The 20839-nt window shown below is 18.7% G+C and overlaps 2 protein-coding genes across 2 annotated transcripts; one reads left to right on the forward strand and one right to left on the reverse strand.

The window, feature by feature from the left end:
• Positions 1-5204: 5204 nt before the first annotated feature.
• Positions 5205-6499, forward strand: PGO_021730 (variable surface protein; the record flags this gene model as incomplete). Its single annotated transcript, XM_028685988.1, has 3 exons — positions 5205-5231; positions 5357-6214; positions 6326-6499. The coding sequence occupies 3 exons, from the start codon at positions 5205-5207 to the stop codon at positions 6497-6499; spliced, it is 1059 nt and encodes a 352-aa protein (XP_028541789.1).
• An 8764-nt stretch (positions 6500-15263) lies between these two features.
• Positions 15264-16685, reverse strand: PGO_021740 (variable surface protein; the record flags this gene model as incomplete). Its single annotated transcript, XM_028685989.1, has 3 exons — positions 15264-15431; positions 15553-16509; positions 16665-16685. 3 exons carry the CDS (start codon positions 16683-16685, stop codon positions 15264-15266), a joined length of 1146 nt encoding a protein of 381 aa, XP_028541790.1.
• Between the last annotated feature and the right edge of the window lie 4154 nt (positions 16686-20839).

The following is a 20839-nucleotide window of genomic DNA, read 5'->3' on the forward strand; positions in this document are numbered from 1 at the left end:
ATCATATAACAATTAGAAAATGCAGGTATATATATTGATTTTCAAATTAAATGAAGTAATATATAAAAAATGATAATATAATTGTGTTTAAAACAATATTCATCAAGTTCATGTATAATATGTACAAATCCTATGCGTTTTATTGTGTGATATATAGAGTACCGTGAACGAATAATATTATTTTATGTTCAAAAGATATACATTATAAATAAAAAATTAATATAATATATATAGATTAGAATATTAATTGATATATAAATTATAAAATTTCTACAACCGTTTAACATACTTCATACATTTATTTTTATATATTTCATTACATATAATTATGACTATTATAGAAAATGGCTTTTTGCGTAATTAAACACACATAATAATATTAAAGTATGAATAATAATTGTTTTAACAATTCATGTATTGCAACTTTGTATTACGATATTATTTAATTTCGTTTATTTATGATATGAATATGTAAAATTCTACCACATACATCTTTTTGAGCTCAAGAAATTACATGGACTATGGCATATCATTTATTTCATACATGTTTTAGTTTTATTCAATTTACATATCATATTTTGATTTTCATGTGTTTTAGTTAGTATGGAATATATATATTACATATACGATGATTCTTTAAATAAGTCAATGCATACGTTAAGACAGAAAAAATAGAAAAAGTAAAATGTCCTTTTTATGATATAAAGACAAGGAGGATTATATATAATATATATATGAATATATTATTAATACTTACAAATAGTATTTCATTGCTTTATATCTAATATTATATTATAAGAAGTTATGAAAATAAGAAATAACTATGTATTATTCTCTATTAATTTTTATATATAAAATTGTGTAAATTTATATATGCAAGATAGGAATGCTTATGTTTTATACATGATATAAGTGTAGAATAATAAAGATTAATATATTAACAATGTAAATATAAAATTAAAGAATATAATAATATATTATATATATTAAATAGTTAATAAGTAAAAATAAATTATAAATAAATGAAAACAATTATATCTAACGTTCATTTAATATCAAGATACTACTTTTCTTAATTTTTATCGTCCTTTTTTTAAACTATCAAAAAAAAAATGCTGTTTGTTGTAAATAATTTTGAATTCAAACATTTAATTTTACGCAATTCTTATTTTTTAAAAATATAAATAATTTTATTTTGGTATATAGGAATAAAAATCATGTATTTTTTTTTATACATGAAGATGGGCAACTGTGTATACTTTATTTAAAATAGACAATGCTTTTTATAAGCCTAGAAAAATAAAAAATCATTTCCATTTATTGCAAATATAAGGATTAAAGCAAATTTTTCATAAAAAATACATAAAATTCTTTATATAAATGTTTTCATTATATATTTATACACTAAACAAATATATGTTGTAACAATATATATGTATTGTAAAAATATATTTTTTTTTAGCTCTTATGCGCCTTTAAAATCATTTTAATTAAAAATAATACATATAATGATAATTAAGGAAAGATGTAAATTTACATGAATTTTATATATTAAGCACATAGAAAATCATAATACTTATAATTTCGTGTTGACATTATGAGTAAATATAATTTAGATTACATCTAGCAGAATTTAAAGTGCCTTTGCCTTTATACATTCTTACCGAATATGGGATTCTATATTTTATGATTCAAATAATTATATCACATATATAAATTTATATATAATTTACCATTGCAGTATTATAACTAGATTTATTCCATTCATTTTTTCTTTCATTTTTTTGCATCTTTTAATATTACAAAATATTTTTCAATATATAAATAATTATGAATAGGAGAGAAATAAATTATTTAGTAAAAAATATAACACGTATTTATCTATAATAATGTGAAAATATTTACAAATGTCATCATAATATATGTATATAGCATAATAAATTTCACTTATTTCATCTATATATTCTCACATTTTCAAAGAACTCTAGTCCCTATTGCATAATTTAACGGAATTACATAAAATTAAGAATAAACTATATTTACTATATAGTTTTTCTTAAAAAAATAATATTTTCATAAATAGTAAATATATTTTATATCAGCTGTTATTATATTTTACGCAGTATATTTGTTTTTTTATAAGAATATATAATATATACTCGATGCTCAGTGATTAATTGAAGTAGCATATATAAAATATGGTTTAATTATATGCATAATTATAACATCTAGAGGGAAAAATTGTTTTTTCAAAATAATTGATTTCATCAATGCAATAAAATATATAGTGCATATAATTTTATTCCACATTAGAACTATTTATTTATATTTTTTAAAAATATTAATTTTACCTGAGACAATGAAAATTAACACAATAGAAAAAGTATATATATCAAAAATTGTTAAGGGCAATATATTAAAAAAATTATCTGCAATAAAAAATATAAATAAATTATTTTTATCAGAATATTTGATCTTATTTGTTTTGATTCACTATGTTATAAACCTAAATATTATGTGCCACAGTCATAATATCCAAAAAAATTATAATAACACACGAGTAATACGCAAGAGATAATACTATATTTTTGCTGCATTAATATATGAATTATTTCGCTGTGAATCACATGAATATTTTTGTATCATAAACTAAAAATATGTACATTATATATGTATAGGCTTAATGCAAAAAGTATATACGTATATAATAATTAATGGAAACTACGTTGCATATTAATCATATATAAAATATTATATAAAAAAGTAAATGTTACATATTTTACTTCACACACCCATAGAATTAACAAAATTATCTATTTTATATTATAACGAAACAGTTTTAATATTTTAAAGATAAATGAAATTCCTAATGTAAAAAATTATAAAGAACAATAAATAACATTAAATCATAGAGAATTAGACATGATACGTAAAAAAATAATATAAAAGAACAAAGTGAATATTTATATAAGAAATCATGAGGAAATTTTCATAAAATACATATATAATAATTGACCAAAAAAATTATACCTTATTAAAAAACAATATTTATCTCTTAAATACATATTTCCTAATTTTATAACAACGTTTCTATATATTCATATATTCTGCAATGGAAAAACTGTTATGATACCGTTTCCTTATTTAAACTTAAAACAACATACATTTTGTTTTAATTATTTTGAAAAAAATATTTTAAAAACATTTACTCATATTCAACTACGAAATATATATGTATAAAAAATCAAATGCAATAAATCCTAGAATTCGTTGGATATAAAAATGTTATAAATAATAAAAGGTGAATATCAGGAATAAAATCCATATTAAGTCTTCAGCTATTTAAAATATAAAGATCATTGTGGAAACAATGCATATAAAAGGTGTAAAAAAAAAAAAAGGAAATTTATAATGCAGTAGACTAATACACTATATATATATTATAATTTAAATAAATGATTCATACAATATATCGAAGATATACAATATATTGGCTATATATAATATTTTTAAATTTACAATTAATCTATATTTTTTAGTGATACGACATTTTTATAGATTTTATTAATAAAGGATTATATTATTTTTTTAACGAAAATAAAATAGATGCATGAATTTTATTGTGCTATTTTATAAGTAACTTAATATATAAGATGCAATAATAATTTTTTTTATAAAATATAATCTATTGATATTAATTTATGTTTAATCCTATATATTCAACTTTTTTAAATGAAAAACAAATAAAGATATATTTTTAATAATATAAAAATGTATTTATTTCTTTTCTTGTAAGTTAACATTGTTTTATACTTTTGCTTATATACCTGTTATAAATTCGTTATCTACCAGTGAATCATATTATAAATAATATCCTCAAACGAGTAGAATATAATAGATTGATGAAATCATTGAAGGCTTATATATATTATTTAAAATTTCTTATTTAATGAATAAAAAATAAATTATATTGAATTATCTATTTTTCTATTTATATGTCTATTATTATAAAGTATACTCTATGTGTCTAAAAAAAAAAATAATAAAGAAAAGAAAAAGATTGATTATAAAAATTATTATATTGTGTTATAAAAGAAAAATATCAAAGTTTATTTATAATACGTATAACGAATAATAAAAATACGCACTTCGATATATTATTATAGATTACATTGATATACAATTGCATTAAAGTATGAATATACATACATCCGAATATTATAGCCATTTCTATGTTTTTATTTTTTTTCTAGTTTACTTTCAAAAATAATTAAGAATTTTTTATATTCATTGTATCGATTACGTTAATTAATAACTTGATTATTACTTTTATTTTGAATGTTTATATTAACAATCTTATTTACTTTATTTCATATATAGGAACCAGTATATATGATGTCAACTAGTAGTTAAAACAGAGTAAACAAATAAAATTTATTCTACGTAGTATTATATATAGCTGTATAAAATTATAAATAATATATAATAAAAATATTATTAAATATATGAAGCATAATATACATTTTTTTTTATGTTAATTAATTCATACATTATTGCTCTATAGCTGACATTGATTTAAATTTATGTAATAAGTATATACTTATTATTGAAGAAAGACTATGTTTTATTATTGATTACTATTTATTATGAATATATATATGTATATTTATACATTTTCATAGTGTATGAACAACTAATAACTGTATGAAAATTTTAACAGAACTATATCATAATGTATTATTATTAATTAAATAAGGAACATATAAAAATAATGTACAAACAAGTAAATAAACAAAATTATTTTGAATTATAATAAATATCCTGTTCATAACTAATCTATATTTTTGCATGTTGAATTATATTACATATTATTAGATTTATATGTTAACTATATGAAGTAAAATTTCTATATATTTTTTTCTATGTAATACTATTGTAAGTATTTCATATAGCAAACATAATTTATTTTATACGATTTACCCATTTTAACAAACTTTATCTCTCTGTTCTCATTAATTCTATTAAAATGTATATATTATATTAAAATATAAAATGAATTAATAAAATGTATCAACTATTTATTCCTTCTTATAGATATAAACATAAATAATTAATCATTATATAAGGATTTGTTACATTTATAAATAATTATTGAAAAAATAAGATTATTATTACTTTTTTTAAATAATATATGTATAAACGAAATGTCTCCTAACGTATTAGAAGAGAATGTACCTTAATGCATGTTTAAATATGCACATCCATTTGATCTTATATGAAAATTAAAAAATTATATAAACTAATATAGTTTTTGGTAAAAATATATTTTTTTCTTTATAATTTTTTCTTTTTTTAGTATAATTTCTGTAATTTATTTGAGAAATATATAAATTACGAATTTTTTCTTAATGGAGAATTACATGTCCGTGGATATAAATTTTCTTGTGAGTATATGTTTAACAATTTTTTAAAAAGATATGAATTAGAGGATATTTGCGCAAAATTTAAATATTACTTCAAATTGTTAAATGACACAGAATGGGATTCTAATCAATGTACTACAGGAAGAAGTGCACCCGTTAGTACTGATTTTAATACAAATGTAGAATACTTAAACTTTTGGCTTAATAATAAACTAAAAAGTGGAGAATTTTCTGATATTAGTGTAAATGATTTTTACAATAAAATAAAGCCTCAAAGAAATTCTTCTCGAGGAAAATGTGATTTAAGCAACAAAATACATAACATTGAAGAGGATCAGTTAAAAAATATGAAAACGTTGTATTATTTGTACGATAAGTACAATCAAATAATATCTATTCGGAATAATAATATAGAACAATGCAAATCTTATTCTAATGAATGTTTACAAAAGTACCAGGAAGCTGTGAAAAATTGTTCTAATGACAATAATAGTAAATACTGCACAGCACTAAGTGTGTTTAAAACAAAATATGAGGAATTATCCAATGGATATATTTACAGTTCTTGTAATAAGGATAGTTTAAAAAAGCTAATTTCTGACAAAGTTACACTAGAGGTAAAAACATTTGGAGACTCAGAACCAAACATGTTGATATCCGGGGGATTTACTGATTCATTAAAACCAGGAAAAACAGTTTCAGTAGGCAACAAGAAAAATAATAATGTTATTATAATATCTATTTTGGGAGCAACAATATGTATATTTTGTATATTCCTTTTTACGTACAAGGTTAGTAATAATTACATGTAAAAATAAGAATCATGATGAAATGCTAGCTTAATGCATATTACTGTAAAATGTTATATAGAAATGTGCATGATTTTTATTTTCCCATGTTAGTTTTATCCAATGAGTTCAAAATTTTACTTGAATGTTAAAAGGAAAAAATTAATGCTATTCAATGAAAAGGATAATGAAATATATGAAAAAGAACTAAATTATTATGAAGGAAATAACAGAGATTCACAAAGAATTCCAGGAAAAATAGGCTATTATAGTGTAATATATAATTAATAAGTATAAATAAGACTAATAACTTCAGTACATCTGCCATTACAATGAAATAAAAATAAATTAAATTTATCATATATTTAAATATGGTATAATTACAAAATTAATGATGTGGAAATATAAATTATGTATTGATACATATATACAGTGATAATTCAATGGATGTAATTTTTAATAGGAAATATAATCAAAATTGTAAATCGAAAAAGGAAATATTTATATAAAAAATTTGATTATCAATTAATATGTAAATTATTACCTTAGCTCATATGAGTATTCTATATTGTGTTGTAGAAAAACAAATGTAAATATATATAATAAGAATTTTGCTTTTTTATGCAATTAAACGTTTTAAAGAAGAGCACGTCATATGTCATATTATTAATTTATTGTATAAGAAATAATATATTTTTTAATATAAGTCTTCATAATTAATTGAAGATGCGACTTCATATAGCACATAGAAATAATTTATAGTATAAGTAATGTTTATATGCTTTTAGAACACAGAGTATAATGAAACATTATATCATAGTACAATATTATTTAGTTAAATAACTATTATATATTAAAATATTTATGTTATAGACAGAAAATATAAATAATTATAAGAACAACATTGAAAAACAAAGTCACATGAATATTGAAATTTCCATATATTACCTTCCAAAAGTTGATTTCATAAAATTCAAGAATAAATGTAATATTAAATGTTTAAACGCTTTACATATTTTAAATATAATAATCAATAATAAGTTTAATATATTATATTAAGTATTATTAAAAATAAAAGTGGATACTTTGATGATTAATATATGCAACTTTTTTGGAGAGAAATAAAAATAACGTACATATTAATAAAAAAATACATCGTTACAATAATTAAACATTAAATAAATAATTGTATTTGGTACTCTCTATATAGAAGTTATAATATAAAAGAACTACAATTTATTTATTACATAAATACATGTTTGTTACTCAGTGAACAAAATTATACATCTAATTAATTATAGTGTATATAACATGGGAACGAGTAATAAAATACTAGAATAAGAGTGAATAAATTATGATAATATGTATGATGTAAATAATTAATTAATATATTTCAAAATAATAATAATTATCTCAAATAATTTTTTAATATAATTGTATAAATGTATTTATGTTATAGTAAAAGAAATGGGGCATTTGTTTATATTTGTGTTTTAATTAAAAAATTCTACATACACTCAATAAAAAATAAAAGATGTTAATTTATAAAAAATGAATTTTTTCCATTATTATAGTTTTAGTGATAATATAAAATGCAAAAAAAAAATTTTACTAAATATCAAATTTGACGTAAACTATGAAATTTCACTTTGCATTTCCATGTATAAATTAATTAGAATGTTGAAAATCCATTAATTATATGCAAATAAATTGTAATTGATTGAGAAAAAATAGAATATTCAATTCTTAATCCAAATTTATTATAATAATATAATTAATAGAAGAGCATTATTATTACTTTCAAATGTCCAAAAAAAAAAAAAAAATATACATGTATTTAATTGTATTTTTTATGTTACAAAGTGTTGAATACTATGAAACCATTGTAATTTTAGGAATAGGAAATATTAGTTTAGGTATATTTAAAATATTTTATTATACCATGAAACTAATTCCTTTAAAATATAGTAATTTAATGTAATAAAATATGTATTAGTTGTTTAAAGAATTAATAAACTGGAATGTTTTTATGTAAATAATTATGTGTATATATTAAATTAATTACTCACCTCGCGCACAAAATTGAAATATATTTTTATATTAATAGTAAATCTATTAAATCTTAATTTAGTTAATATTTACATACATTATAATATGTGTACTGTTACAATAATCTTTAATGTTCTTATATTCAATAATATTTATTTTCATTTTATGAATTAAAATAATAATAATACATATGTTTGATTAACTAATATTAAATATTTTAGTATTATATTTTAAATGATATTATGTGATTATGTTCTTTTTTATAATATTTATATGCATATAAAATCATTGAAAGTGTGTTAAAGTAGTAATTCATATTAATCAAGAATTATTATAGTGTACTATTCAGTATTGTATGTAAAATGTGACTACATATATATTTCGCATGGCACACAAAAATGTTACTTCTTTAAAATTACATAAAAAATTTTTATATATTCCATGTTTTTATGGATTAAGCATAATGATACAATTTTATTATTTTCTTTTCTATACATACAATTTATTAATTCCATAACATTATTTCTAACGAAAATTACATTTTTTATTATTATATTTATAACACTGAATTATATTTTACCATAAATAATTATTTTTTAAACTATGGTAATGCAATAAAATATATATGTTAAATATATTATCATTATTATAACAAGAAATAAGTATAGTTAAACAGTATTTTATAATTAATATGGACAGAAACTATTGCAAGAGCATTTTGTTCAATAATTATGTAATTATTAAGATAATGAAAATAAATTAATACATTATAACTTTACATTAATGCCCATATATGTATTTATAAAAAGTATCTGAGAAACACAATAAAAATACGATAATAATAATAGTGTAAAATATATAGAACTACAGGCATATGTGTAGTAATATTATTTCTAAAACTTTATATGTTTTTTATATGCACAAAAGTTATAATGGTATATTTATTTATTCTTAAATTAATAAACAAAAATATAAAATATGTATAATATATAGATCATTCATTATTAAAACATATAAAAATATTTAAAATTATATTAAGCTATGGGAAAATAATTTTACTTATTTTTGTAAGAATAGTAGAATGCATCATATATTTTACATTATAAATTAATATATTCACTATATTATCACTAATTTAGCCTTCTTATAAATATGAGTATAAACAATAATTCTATAATATTAATAATAGTTTTGTCTTAATTTATATATAATACTAAATTAAATAATTATTTAAGTGAACTAAATAATATACTAAATGTAGGTTAATTATATTTAGTTTTAATATATAAAAATAAGTAAATGTTATTAGATATAATTTTTAAATAGACAACTTATTTGTTAAGGATAAAATTTTAATAGGCTCTACATTAATACACAAACTACATAATTTTAATGAAATTTAATTTACTATTAGAAAAAGTGCGATTGGAGACCTTATAATAAATTATTAAATTTATCTTAATATGATCCATAATAATTTATGAAATATACATCAGTGCTACTGTAATTTATCAACATAATATAATAAATTAAAATTTATAGTTGTTATTATTTATATGTGCAATAATTGTATTCCCTTTATTGTGCTTAGTCATTTGTTATTCAGTCCTATTATTATATGCAATATAAAAGTATCATAGACAAATTATATAAAATATAACAAGGGCATTTTTTTATAATTTTGCAAAAATTAAAATATTTAAAAAATATATATTATACATATTTTATATGATTTATTTAATAATTATATATTATTTGATACCTACATATGTTACCCCTGCTTTTCATAATGTATAATACATTACGTTGGCCTTAACTCGAATATTATATATATATATTATAATAAATTAAATAATAATACTTTATTGTTAAGTAGTTCAATTTCAAATTAATAAATAAAATTTCAGTATTATTTTAATCTAATTATTTCTGCAATATGGTATAGATTTAAAAATTATTTCATAATTATCTGTTTCTAATGAATTATATATTTTACATTAATAAGACTCTCTGTTACGAAGACAAGGAGAGAATTGTACAAACATATTATAAAATAAATTTCAATAATTACCAAATATATAAATTAATATAATAAAATTAATTTTTTTATTTAATGTTTATCTCATATACAACAGAGTAACGAAAAAAAACAATAGTTTCACTTTATGTATCTTTTGTCATCTATTTCTTCTTTTTAATCCGAAGATATATATAGGCTTAAATAAAGTAATATAAGTTTAGTACGAAAAATAACGTACTTTATAATATATTTCTTGCTTAAAAAAATAATATTAATTAGAATTTGACAATGAATACTAGAAGATATTGTCTTATCTTATTCTATAACTTGAACCTTGAAAAAAGTGTGCTTGATGTAAAAAATAATGGGATTAATATTATAGGTTAGATATTATAATATTTATTTACACTAAATTATTTTGAATTGTGTTGTAATTAATTAGTTTTGGAGTATTATAACAATATGTTTGCATATATGCTTCTAAATCAGAGCAGAATTCAGTTTTATTGTCATTATTATAAAAAACTGTGCATTTCATACAACCTTTATTACATAAATTATTGCTTTAACAATTTTTATATATGAAAGTATTAATGTTAATTAGGAATTCATCATAAAATATGTGGGTGGTATAAGGATTTTTATATCACTTAACTCTTTATTAATAATATACTATATATTTTTTCTATATATAATTATATCACTAATAAAAAAAAATCTATATAAGTTCTCAAATGATTAGTGAATGAACACAATTTAGTTTTAATATATTTTTTAAAATTTTCACTTTATTAATAACATAGAGAATTAGGCATCAATTTTTATTGCATTATTGAGAAATATAATATTTTATTTTTGAATCATTTATATAATAAACTAGATGAAAGAAATTGAAATTTCAGTATCTAAAACTACTTTTCTATTTAGCAATTTATATTACATTAAGATATTTTAAAAAAATTTCTAGATTTACCCTTATAAAATTATTTTTATATTTATTTAATATTAATATATATTTTAATTAAATATAAAAATATAATATATAATAAACAATAACTATATTGTACTCATAAGAATTAGTTTTATTTATAATGGTGATATGCTTGTAATAATATTTCATAAATTATATATCTGTAAATAATTAAATAATTTATAATAGAAATATACAGTGAAATTAATCAATAAACGAATAAAATAAAAACATTCGTACACATAATTTATTATAGATAAGTATTTCGCATATTTTAGTAATATATTAAAAATATTATAATTCCTTGAATACAATATTTGTTTTATATATAATAAAATATAAATATAAATGAGAAAAATAAGACACGTTCTAAGAATTAATGCATATACATACATTTAACTATTTAAATAACATTATTTATTGTTTTATTCTCTTAATATAATTTTTTTAATGTGTTTCACGTATACATTATATGATAACATTGTAAAACAGTTTAATATTAAAAGAATATTTATATGAATAAAAAAAATAGAAAAAACATAATGTAATAATTCTTATACAGCACGTTTTATTTTTGTGAATATAATATTTGTGTGAATAATTTATTTGCTATTGAATTATAATTAGCTTATTAAATATTTATTGAGTTAAATAAATGAAAAATCTAATCTCACAATTATTTACTTATATATATAATAGCTATTATATTTGAATGAATTCATATATATTTCCATACAAGTACTACCATATATATAACTTTATAACTTATACGATGAATTATTCAAAAATTTTGTTTTTGTTAAATATAGTATTCACGGTTAATGCAACACATTATGAAGCAATCCTTTCATAATTGTAGATAATAGTGTAAATGCGTATTAAAATGATGTGCTTTACAAGGATTTAAATTAATTTATTATAATATAAATTGATTATTATATAAAAATAAATATATATATGTAACTAAATTTTCTTATAGATATACAGACTAAGAGCAGTATACATTATATTTACCTATATATATAGGGTAAAAGGTTTTTTATTTGCTTAATGTACATAAATATAAAGATGCTGCTAAATTATACATTTATAATAATGAAATATAGTTCACTTTTACTTTATAATTCTTAAATGAATCATTTTACTAATTTGCCATTTGTAGAAAAATATTTATTTTAGTTGACATTCGGCATTATTTTTTTTTGATAATCACAGTAGCATAAAAAAAATAATTTAATGCTCCTATACAAATTCTTTTTTAAATATGTACATGAATGAAATGACATATATTCTATGGTCTATTAAGAAGGCTATAACTCTTTTGATTCGTCTACGCTGTTTTCAAGCATTGAAGAAATGCATGGGAACCAAAAACATGTGATAAATACAAATTGTAGAACATTTATTTCATTAAAATACATCGTAAGATAATTATATTTCATGTGATAACAAAGATAAAATACAATTAATTATTGACATATATATATTAAGTCAAAAATATTTATTATAATGATAAATATATCATTAAAAAAATAAATAATAATTAAAAAAAGTTTATACAAAGTTAAATGTATATTTCCTAATTTCTTCTCTAATACTATAATATTCTTTAATTCTATAATCCCTACATCTTATATGTAAATAATAGTTTTTAATATATTTAAAATTCATAGATTTTTCATATATTCTATTCTATATGATTTTTTCATGTTTTCCTTTAGAAGAAGATTACATATACCTATTAATAATGTATAAGAACTGTAATACATTTGTATAAATAATATTTAGTACCACTTTTTTCATATAAAGAGAATGATTTACTTACGTAAACATAGAAATAATTCAGTTTATGTACATGTTCCACATTATATATTATTTAATACTTAGTTATAATTCTATTCCCATGATAAGCTCATGTTTTAGAATACATAGGTGTTCTATATTCTAAATTATTCACTAATACCTAATATATTTAGCAAAATACAAGGGATATGATATTTTTTCATTTTTTCTTATAATAATATAATTTATCCCTAATCCTATTTGTACAACATTTATAGTAATTAAATTATAATTAATAAATATTCCGAATGTGTGATGTATATACTGTATTAACATGAAGAAATAAAATCACATGTATTAGATAAATTTTGTTTGAAATTTATGATGCTTAATAAAACAACAACAAGTTATCATTAGCAAGCGGTGCAACAGAATACATAAAGAAACCTTAAGATATATTTTAATTCCTAAAAAAATATAATATACTTTTGCTAGTATTTTTAAAATATTTTTGTTTTTGGATATATACAGAATTGTTCTCATTACTATATGAGATGTGCTTTTTATTATTTTTATGTTTTTATTTTAATTACATTTATAGACAAAATACATTATATATGTAATTTTTTGAATATTTATTATGAAATTAATAAATATGTTATTCTGTAGCACGATGAAATACATATCAATTATGTGCTATGCTTAATAAAACAACAAATATATACCCAAATGTGTTATATTTATTTTGATAGAATTTCTTATTTGTAACCTTGTATTAAGTGTCATCAAAAAATCAAACATATATATATTATTGTGTATCTATTTGTACAATCATCAAACGTTATAAACATAAAATTAAAAATTGTATTTTAATTTAATTATTTGTCACTATATCAATTAATAATATTTTTACATTGTATACCATTAATTATATTTAAATTAAAATTCAGTTATATAATAATATTTTTTGTGTAATTTATATCCCTCAGGTATATGCGCGTTTAAATGATTTTACACGTGGATCTAATATATACATGTATCCTCCCATTTCTTTAAATTATTGTATACATTACCTTTTAATTTCTAATATATTAACTTTTTTATTAGAATATAATATCATTACAATTGAATATTTTTTATTATATTATTATTATTTTTTTTTGAACACATATAATAGCATATTTAGTAGAAATTTTACGAAATAAAATAAAACAAAGAAGATGTTTCTGTAATTCCCAATTTATTCTCTATCACATATGCATAAAAATAATAATATTGAAATACGATGTGATAGACATATTTCGATTGGAAGAAAAGAAATAAGTATTTTTCCAGCACATCAGTTTGATACACATATATTAATTTGTTATTATAAAAAGTATTATTTTATATATAGCTTAAAAAAAAAATAAGTTGGAGATCATGCGATATTATATTTACTATATGATTATTATTATTATATAATAATTTCGAAAATAATTTAATGAAAAATTAGTTTTCCTTTTTTCTTTTTTATGCTCTACTATTTTGCTATATTATGAATTTTTATGCATAATTAGTTCTATGAATCTACATATTAAGATGCATGTGGTTCATATATAAACTAGAAATATAAAATAATTCATATTAATTTTCCTACATAATATGGTGAATAATGAACTATTGAAGAATGATAGAATAATAAATAGCAAAACATTAAAAAAAAAAAAAAAAAAACATTTATCTTTATTTTTAATATATGTAATATTGTCGTGACAACTGGACAATGTTATAAACATCTGAATTGATATTTCATAATTATAATTTTTATAATTATATCATGATAAATATATATAGTAGATTATACTATAATATAATTTTACGTAATTATATATATTAATGAGTATAATAATTATTTTAAGCAAATTATATTTCACATGGCATAAAATATATTAATATAAAAAGTTTAATTAGAAAATATATAAATTTACGCAGAGTTTATATATATTGAGAATAATTTATTTATATTTGCAATTTATTTATTACATTAAATATTTTTTTTTTTATATTCAATGTATTTTTTTGTACTTATCGCTCCAAATCCTTAACACTGTTTATTATAATTTTATTTTGTTTTTTTATTACTTTTTTTTAAATATGAAATAAAATATTTATTCAACCAAAATTTTCTCTATATAATATATGCTCCATCTAAGGTATTGTAATTACCAAACATTTTGAACTGAAATATACTATAAATTGTTGTATCCTATATAATGCTCTTCACGGTCCTCAGATAATTGATTAAAATATGTTGTTGTGGGGAAAATATATTTATTTTTTTTTTCATTATTTTTACTAAACATTTTTTTTATCATTTTAATCTTATTACTTAACAGATTTTCTGTAGGTGAAATTTTCTATATAAAGAACAATAACAAATATATATGGTATATTAATTTATTAAATATAAAGATCTAATTTATGTAAATTCCTAAAAAATAAATGCGATTTATATCAATTAAATAAAATTATATATACTATATATAAAAGTCCAAATGTCATAGTAGTTATGAATATTCCAAGTATCACTTTACCAAATGATTTTAATGGTTTATAACTCTCCTCATGTAATTGTGATTTTTCCAAATATTCCCTTTGACTTAATGTAGTATCATATCCCCCTTCTGATTCGTGCGGTATTAATTCCATATTTTCAGATATAACTTGTATAGCTCCAATTTCAAGTGAATCATGTGCAACCTGTATCTCAGATACACCTTGTCTATCTCCTATTTTAGGTGAATCACTTTCAATATCTCTTCCAGGTAAGTTTTTTAAACCATTATCTAGTGTAACCATTTCATCATGACATTTACGCGTTTTTAACACAATTGTTGGATTGTACATTTTACATTTCTCATAAAAATCTGGGCATCTTTGTTTATTATTACCATAACAAGGAGCCATAAAATGATCATACAGGTTTTCTTTATCTTTAATGTATTTATAAAATTTTTCACAATCATCGATTTTAGATATGTGCTGTTTAACGTATAATTCATAATCTACGTAATATTCATATAATTTCATTCTCTTATCCCAATCATTGTGATTAAGCATTTCAGAATCCAGTATGCATTTCGAAATATTAGCATTTGTATTAATTTTAAAATTAATGTTCCATACACTCACGATTTTACCATAAATATGCATAGCATCACGTTTATCTTTATTAAAATAATTTACTAATTGATCATATATCCAGTAGCCTAAAAGATTACAGTACATATCCTTATTAGGGTTATTATTCAATGAAAGGTTATCTTTTTTTAAATAATATATAATATTTGAGCAAAAAGACTGAATTTTTGGGTACTCTGTTAAGGAATTTTCGCTTCTTCCAACACAAAATATATTTCCATATTTCCCCTCGGTAAAGGTTTCCTTCAATTTACTATAAAATATTTGTGAAGGCAACATATTTGGGTCAAATTTCTGAGAATAAAAAATTTAATGTTAAACATAAAAAATAGAAGATATAAAATAATTATAAGTTCATATAGTAGTTATTATAATAGATAAAATTTAGCATTTCAATAATATAATCATTTGATATATTTAATAATTTTTGTTTTCAAAAGTCTCCTTACATATGTAGATATTTCTTCCATATTAGATGTTATGTACAACAAAATAAAAAATAAACAAAGATTTTAATAATATAGGGAAAACACTTAATATTACAAAAGATATGTATTTATATGAATAACTTATAAGTAACGTTATAATATGCTTATTTCTAAAAGATGGGATTAATACTTGTAATATGTATTTTAAAAATAATAATTCATGTTCTAATAGCGAAAAAAAATACCAAGATAAATATTTATTGTGTTCTTAATGTTCAAGGTTAAAATATAACTTTTATATAATTATAAAAACAATTTTATTTCATATTATTGTATTAACTTTATTCATAAAAAATAGCTATATATTAACTATCAGATTATAAATGGATTAGTTATCATAATATATTAGTGATAATTGGCTTATTATGAAATTTAAAATAATATGAACTATATATTATAAATTAATTAATTTAATAATAAAGTATTATTTCAAAAATATTAAGAAAGTAAGGTTCGTGGATAAATATATATAACTAATATTGAATCTATCCTTATGGTTTATATAATAACTGTATCATATTTTATTATTTATAATATTTTAGTATTATTTGATACCTAAAAGAATAATACTTTAATAAAATAATAACTAGGTTATGTATTACATAGTTTTGAATATTAATAATTTATATATTTCACAAAAGGTGCAATAGTTAAGTAATAATTATATATTTACTTCTTTTATATTCCTTATTATCAAATATAATGTCATTAAATAATTAAATATTATAATTTCTTAATGCATTAAATCACTACTAATTAATGTAATGCATTCTTTATTGTATATTTTCAATTGTGAGAATAAATGTGTATAATTAAAACGATGTTGTTTTTACAATATATACTTATAAAATAGTGAAAGGTAATTTTATAAGGATATTATTGTTTTTTATATGTTCTGTACATTCAAATTCAAACAAAACATGTTCTTTATATGCGAATTAAATACTTGAAATGTTAAAACATAATTATTTAATGTAAATATTACTTAGTTCTTGTAGAATATATGTTACAGGAAATTATTTTTTCTCTATTAACTATAAAATATTTAAAGAATATAAAAATATTTCTTAAATTCAGAAAAAGGTCATCTTAGATTTATATAAATTATTTATTTTCAAAAATTAAATTTTTATATTAATTATATGTATTTATTTAATATTGTATTATCATAATTATTATATAAGAATTTATATGTTTAATGTAGTATTAAACTCGTTCTTGCCATAACTTCTTTTATAATTAATTTAAAATATTTGAAAATAATGTTTTATTTATAGTATACTCCAATTTTATTTATATTTAGTACATCATAAGCGTAAGATACATAAAAAATAACTTATGATATTTTAAATTAAATACTGCATATATAACAAATAGAATTATATAAATATAAAATATTTTTCTATTTATGACGAATAATTAAAACACAATGCATAACTAAACTAATAAAAATATCACAGAAACCATTATATTTATATGCTATATTTCATAACTCGCAAGAATTGTAATAAAGGAAAAAAATATATACACATATCTCATGATGGTACTGAGAAAAGAACTATTCACAAAAATATAAAGATATACATTATTCAAAATAATTTTTTTTTTCATATATTTAGTTATTCCTTCTAAATAATTTACAAAAGTTGATTTACTAAGTCATATATATAATTCCTTTTGTTATGTTTATGCTAAATTATTTTGATTAGCTGCAGAGGATAGATTTATTGATATAATTTTAGATACCATATTTGAGGGCTTAATTTAGGGTTGTGATATTTATTTAATATAGTAATTTTTCTTTTGGTTCCAGAGAAAATAATATTTGCGTCAGTTATATGTTATATTATGAGCTTTATTTGCTCATATTTCTATTATGGCTATAAGGTACTAAAGTATATAGAGTGTGTATTAATATTATTGTCCGTTTTATAATTCTATACATAAATTATTATGTTTTTTCCTATATCTTAATATTAACCTATTTCTCATTTAATCTATTTTAAACCATAAACACAACATTTATTTTAAATTTACATTAAGTGCGTTAAATTATAAGCTAATATATATAAATTATATACCATAAATTTTATCCACTTTAACGCTTGGTATCCGTGGTAATTAATTAAAATTATTTTATAATCCATAAATTTATGTTCCATTCTGAGTGTTTATGTTAATGTATATATATATTGATTCTTTAGATTGTGCTCTTTTTTTATACGTATTTTTTATTGTTTAAGAATTTTTGCTAATTTGTATATAAATTATATATATGAATATAAAACATTGTGTATACTATTAGCATTAATTATATTTGAATTACAAACTAAATGATTATTTTTATTATCAAATGCATTAATATTATTTTACCGTGTTACGTAGACTCATTTTATTGTATTATATATATATTAAATTTTTATATAATTCTTTATGTAGAATGAGAAAATTTTTGCATTATGAATACATATTAGATTAGATATAGTATAATATGCTTTTTATGTAGTTAATATATAAAAAATATTGTATATTATTTATAATATTTTACAATTAATTTACTCATATAAAATTATTATGCGTTTTTTCATGTTATATATACATATTTAAATAATAAAATAATAGTGCATAATCTTGTGGTTTTATTAGTTAATATAATATATTTATTTGTTATTTTCATTATTTATTACTCAAATCAAAATTATATTTTACATATATTATATATATATTGGATAAATGTAACTTTATTCTATCTGGGACTTACACTACTATTAATGTAATATAATACATAATTATATTAGTTTTTCTTCTTTTTTATTTACTTTTTATATTTATAGGCGAAGTATTAAATATGCTATCTTTTCAATAATATCGTAATTTAATAATATTAATTAATGTATTAATGTTTTTTTTTGGAATTTATGTACAAATATCATGATAACTGTTCTATTTTCTAGCTTAATCAGTATATATATATAAAGACAGAAATTACACGACATCATTTTTTTATTACATTTTTTTTTCATATATTATTGTATTCTTGTTTTCAAATAACTTTTTCTTTTTTTGTTGTTTTAAATAGCGTACAAAATTATTATAATATATGTAATTCAAAGATTAATTTCATTTTGCATGTAGAAATGTTCAAAAAAAAATTAAAATAAAGCATAAATCTTTTATTTTATATTATTTTTTGCTTGCTATTGTTGTTTTAATTGTATACAAAGTAATTTTGTTGCATATATGGAATCTATTATTCAGATGAAACATAATTGCATCAATTAATATCATATTTTCTTAGAAATTTGTATAATTTCATATATAATTATAAGAAAATAAAAGTGTTATGTAGTACACTGATTCACATGTAATAAGAACACAAATTATATTATCTTAATCTAATATTCCCTAATATAAAAATATTTTATAGCTTATTTTTCCATAATTTGTTTTTCTAAAAACAGATATATATATCTTAAAAACTATTAGAATATGTTTATATTAAATTTCTTAGATTTTTGTGTTATACCAGAATTACCGCAAGTTCTCAGTGCAATATTATTATATTCTGCTATGTCATTAATGAACAACATGATTTTATTCAAATTTACATAAGCTCAAACCCCATTATACTAATATAAATTTCACAACTTTGTTTTTTTTAATTGTTTATATGTAATTTAATATTTTTTCACAATTTTCAAATAAAGAATATCTTCGAAAAAACAGTAAACTATTAATTAGGTTTCATAATAGGAATTTTAACATGATGTTACATATTAATGAATTACTCATATATATATATAATTAGTTTTACATTGCACGATATATATATCCTGGTATTTGGAAGAAACATCTTTCATTATTTTTTCATTCATATTTTTCTTCTGATAATACGATGCATACACATAACTCTACTAGGTTATATCTTCATGTTTTTCACGTAAATTATCTTGAATTAAGGTACTAATTATTGAAAATTGTTACCTACAACAAAGTATAAAGAAAATAATTTCCCTATATGCATTCAGATTATTATGGATATTCATAATCTCCTTATATCTTATTTAGAGTTTTTTTTAATTTTATTTATACATATTCCAATTTTATACAACATTTATCATGAGGAAGTACATTAA

Source organism: Plasmodium gonderi (genome assembly GCF_002157705.1).
Source record: "Plasmodium gonderi DNA, contig: Chr02, whole genome shotgun sequence".
Taxonomy (NCBI): Eukaryota; Apicomplexa; class Aconoidasida; order Haemosporida; family Plasmodiidae; genus Plasmodium; species Plasmodium gonderi.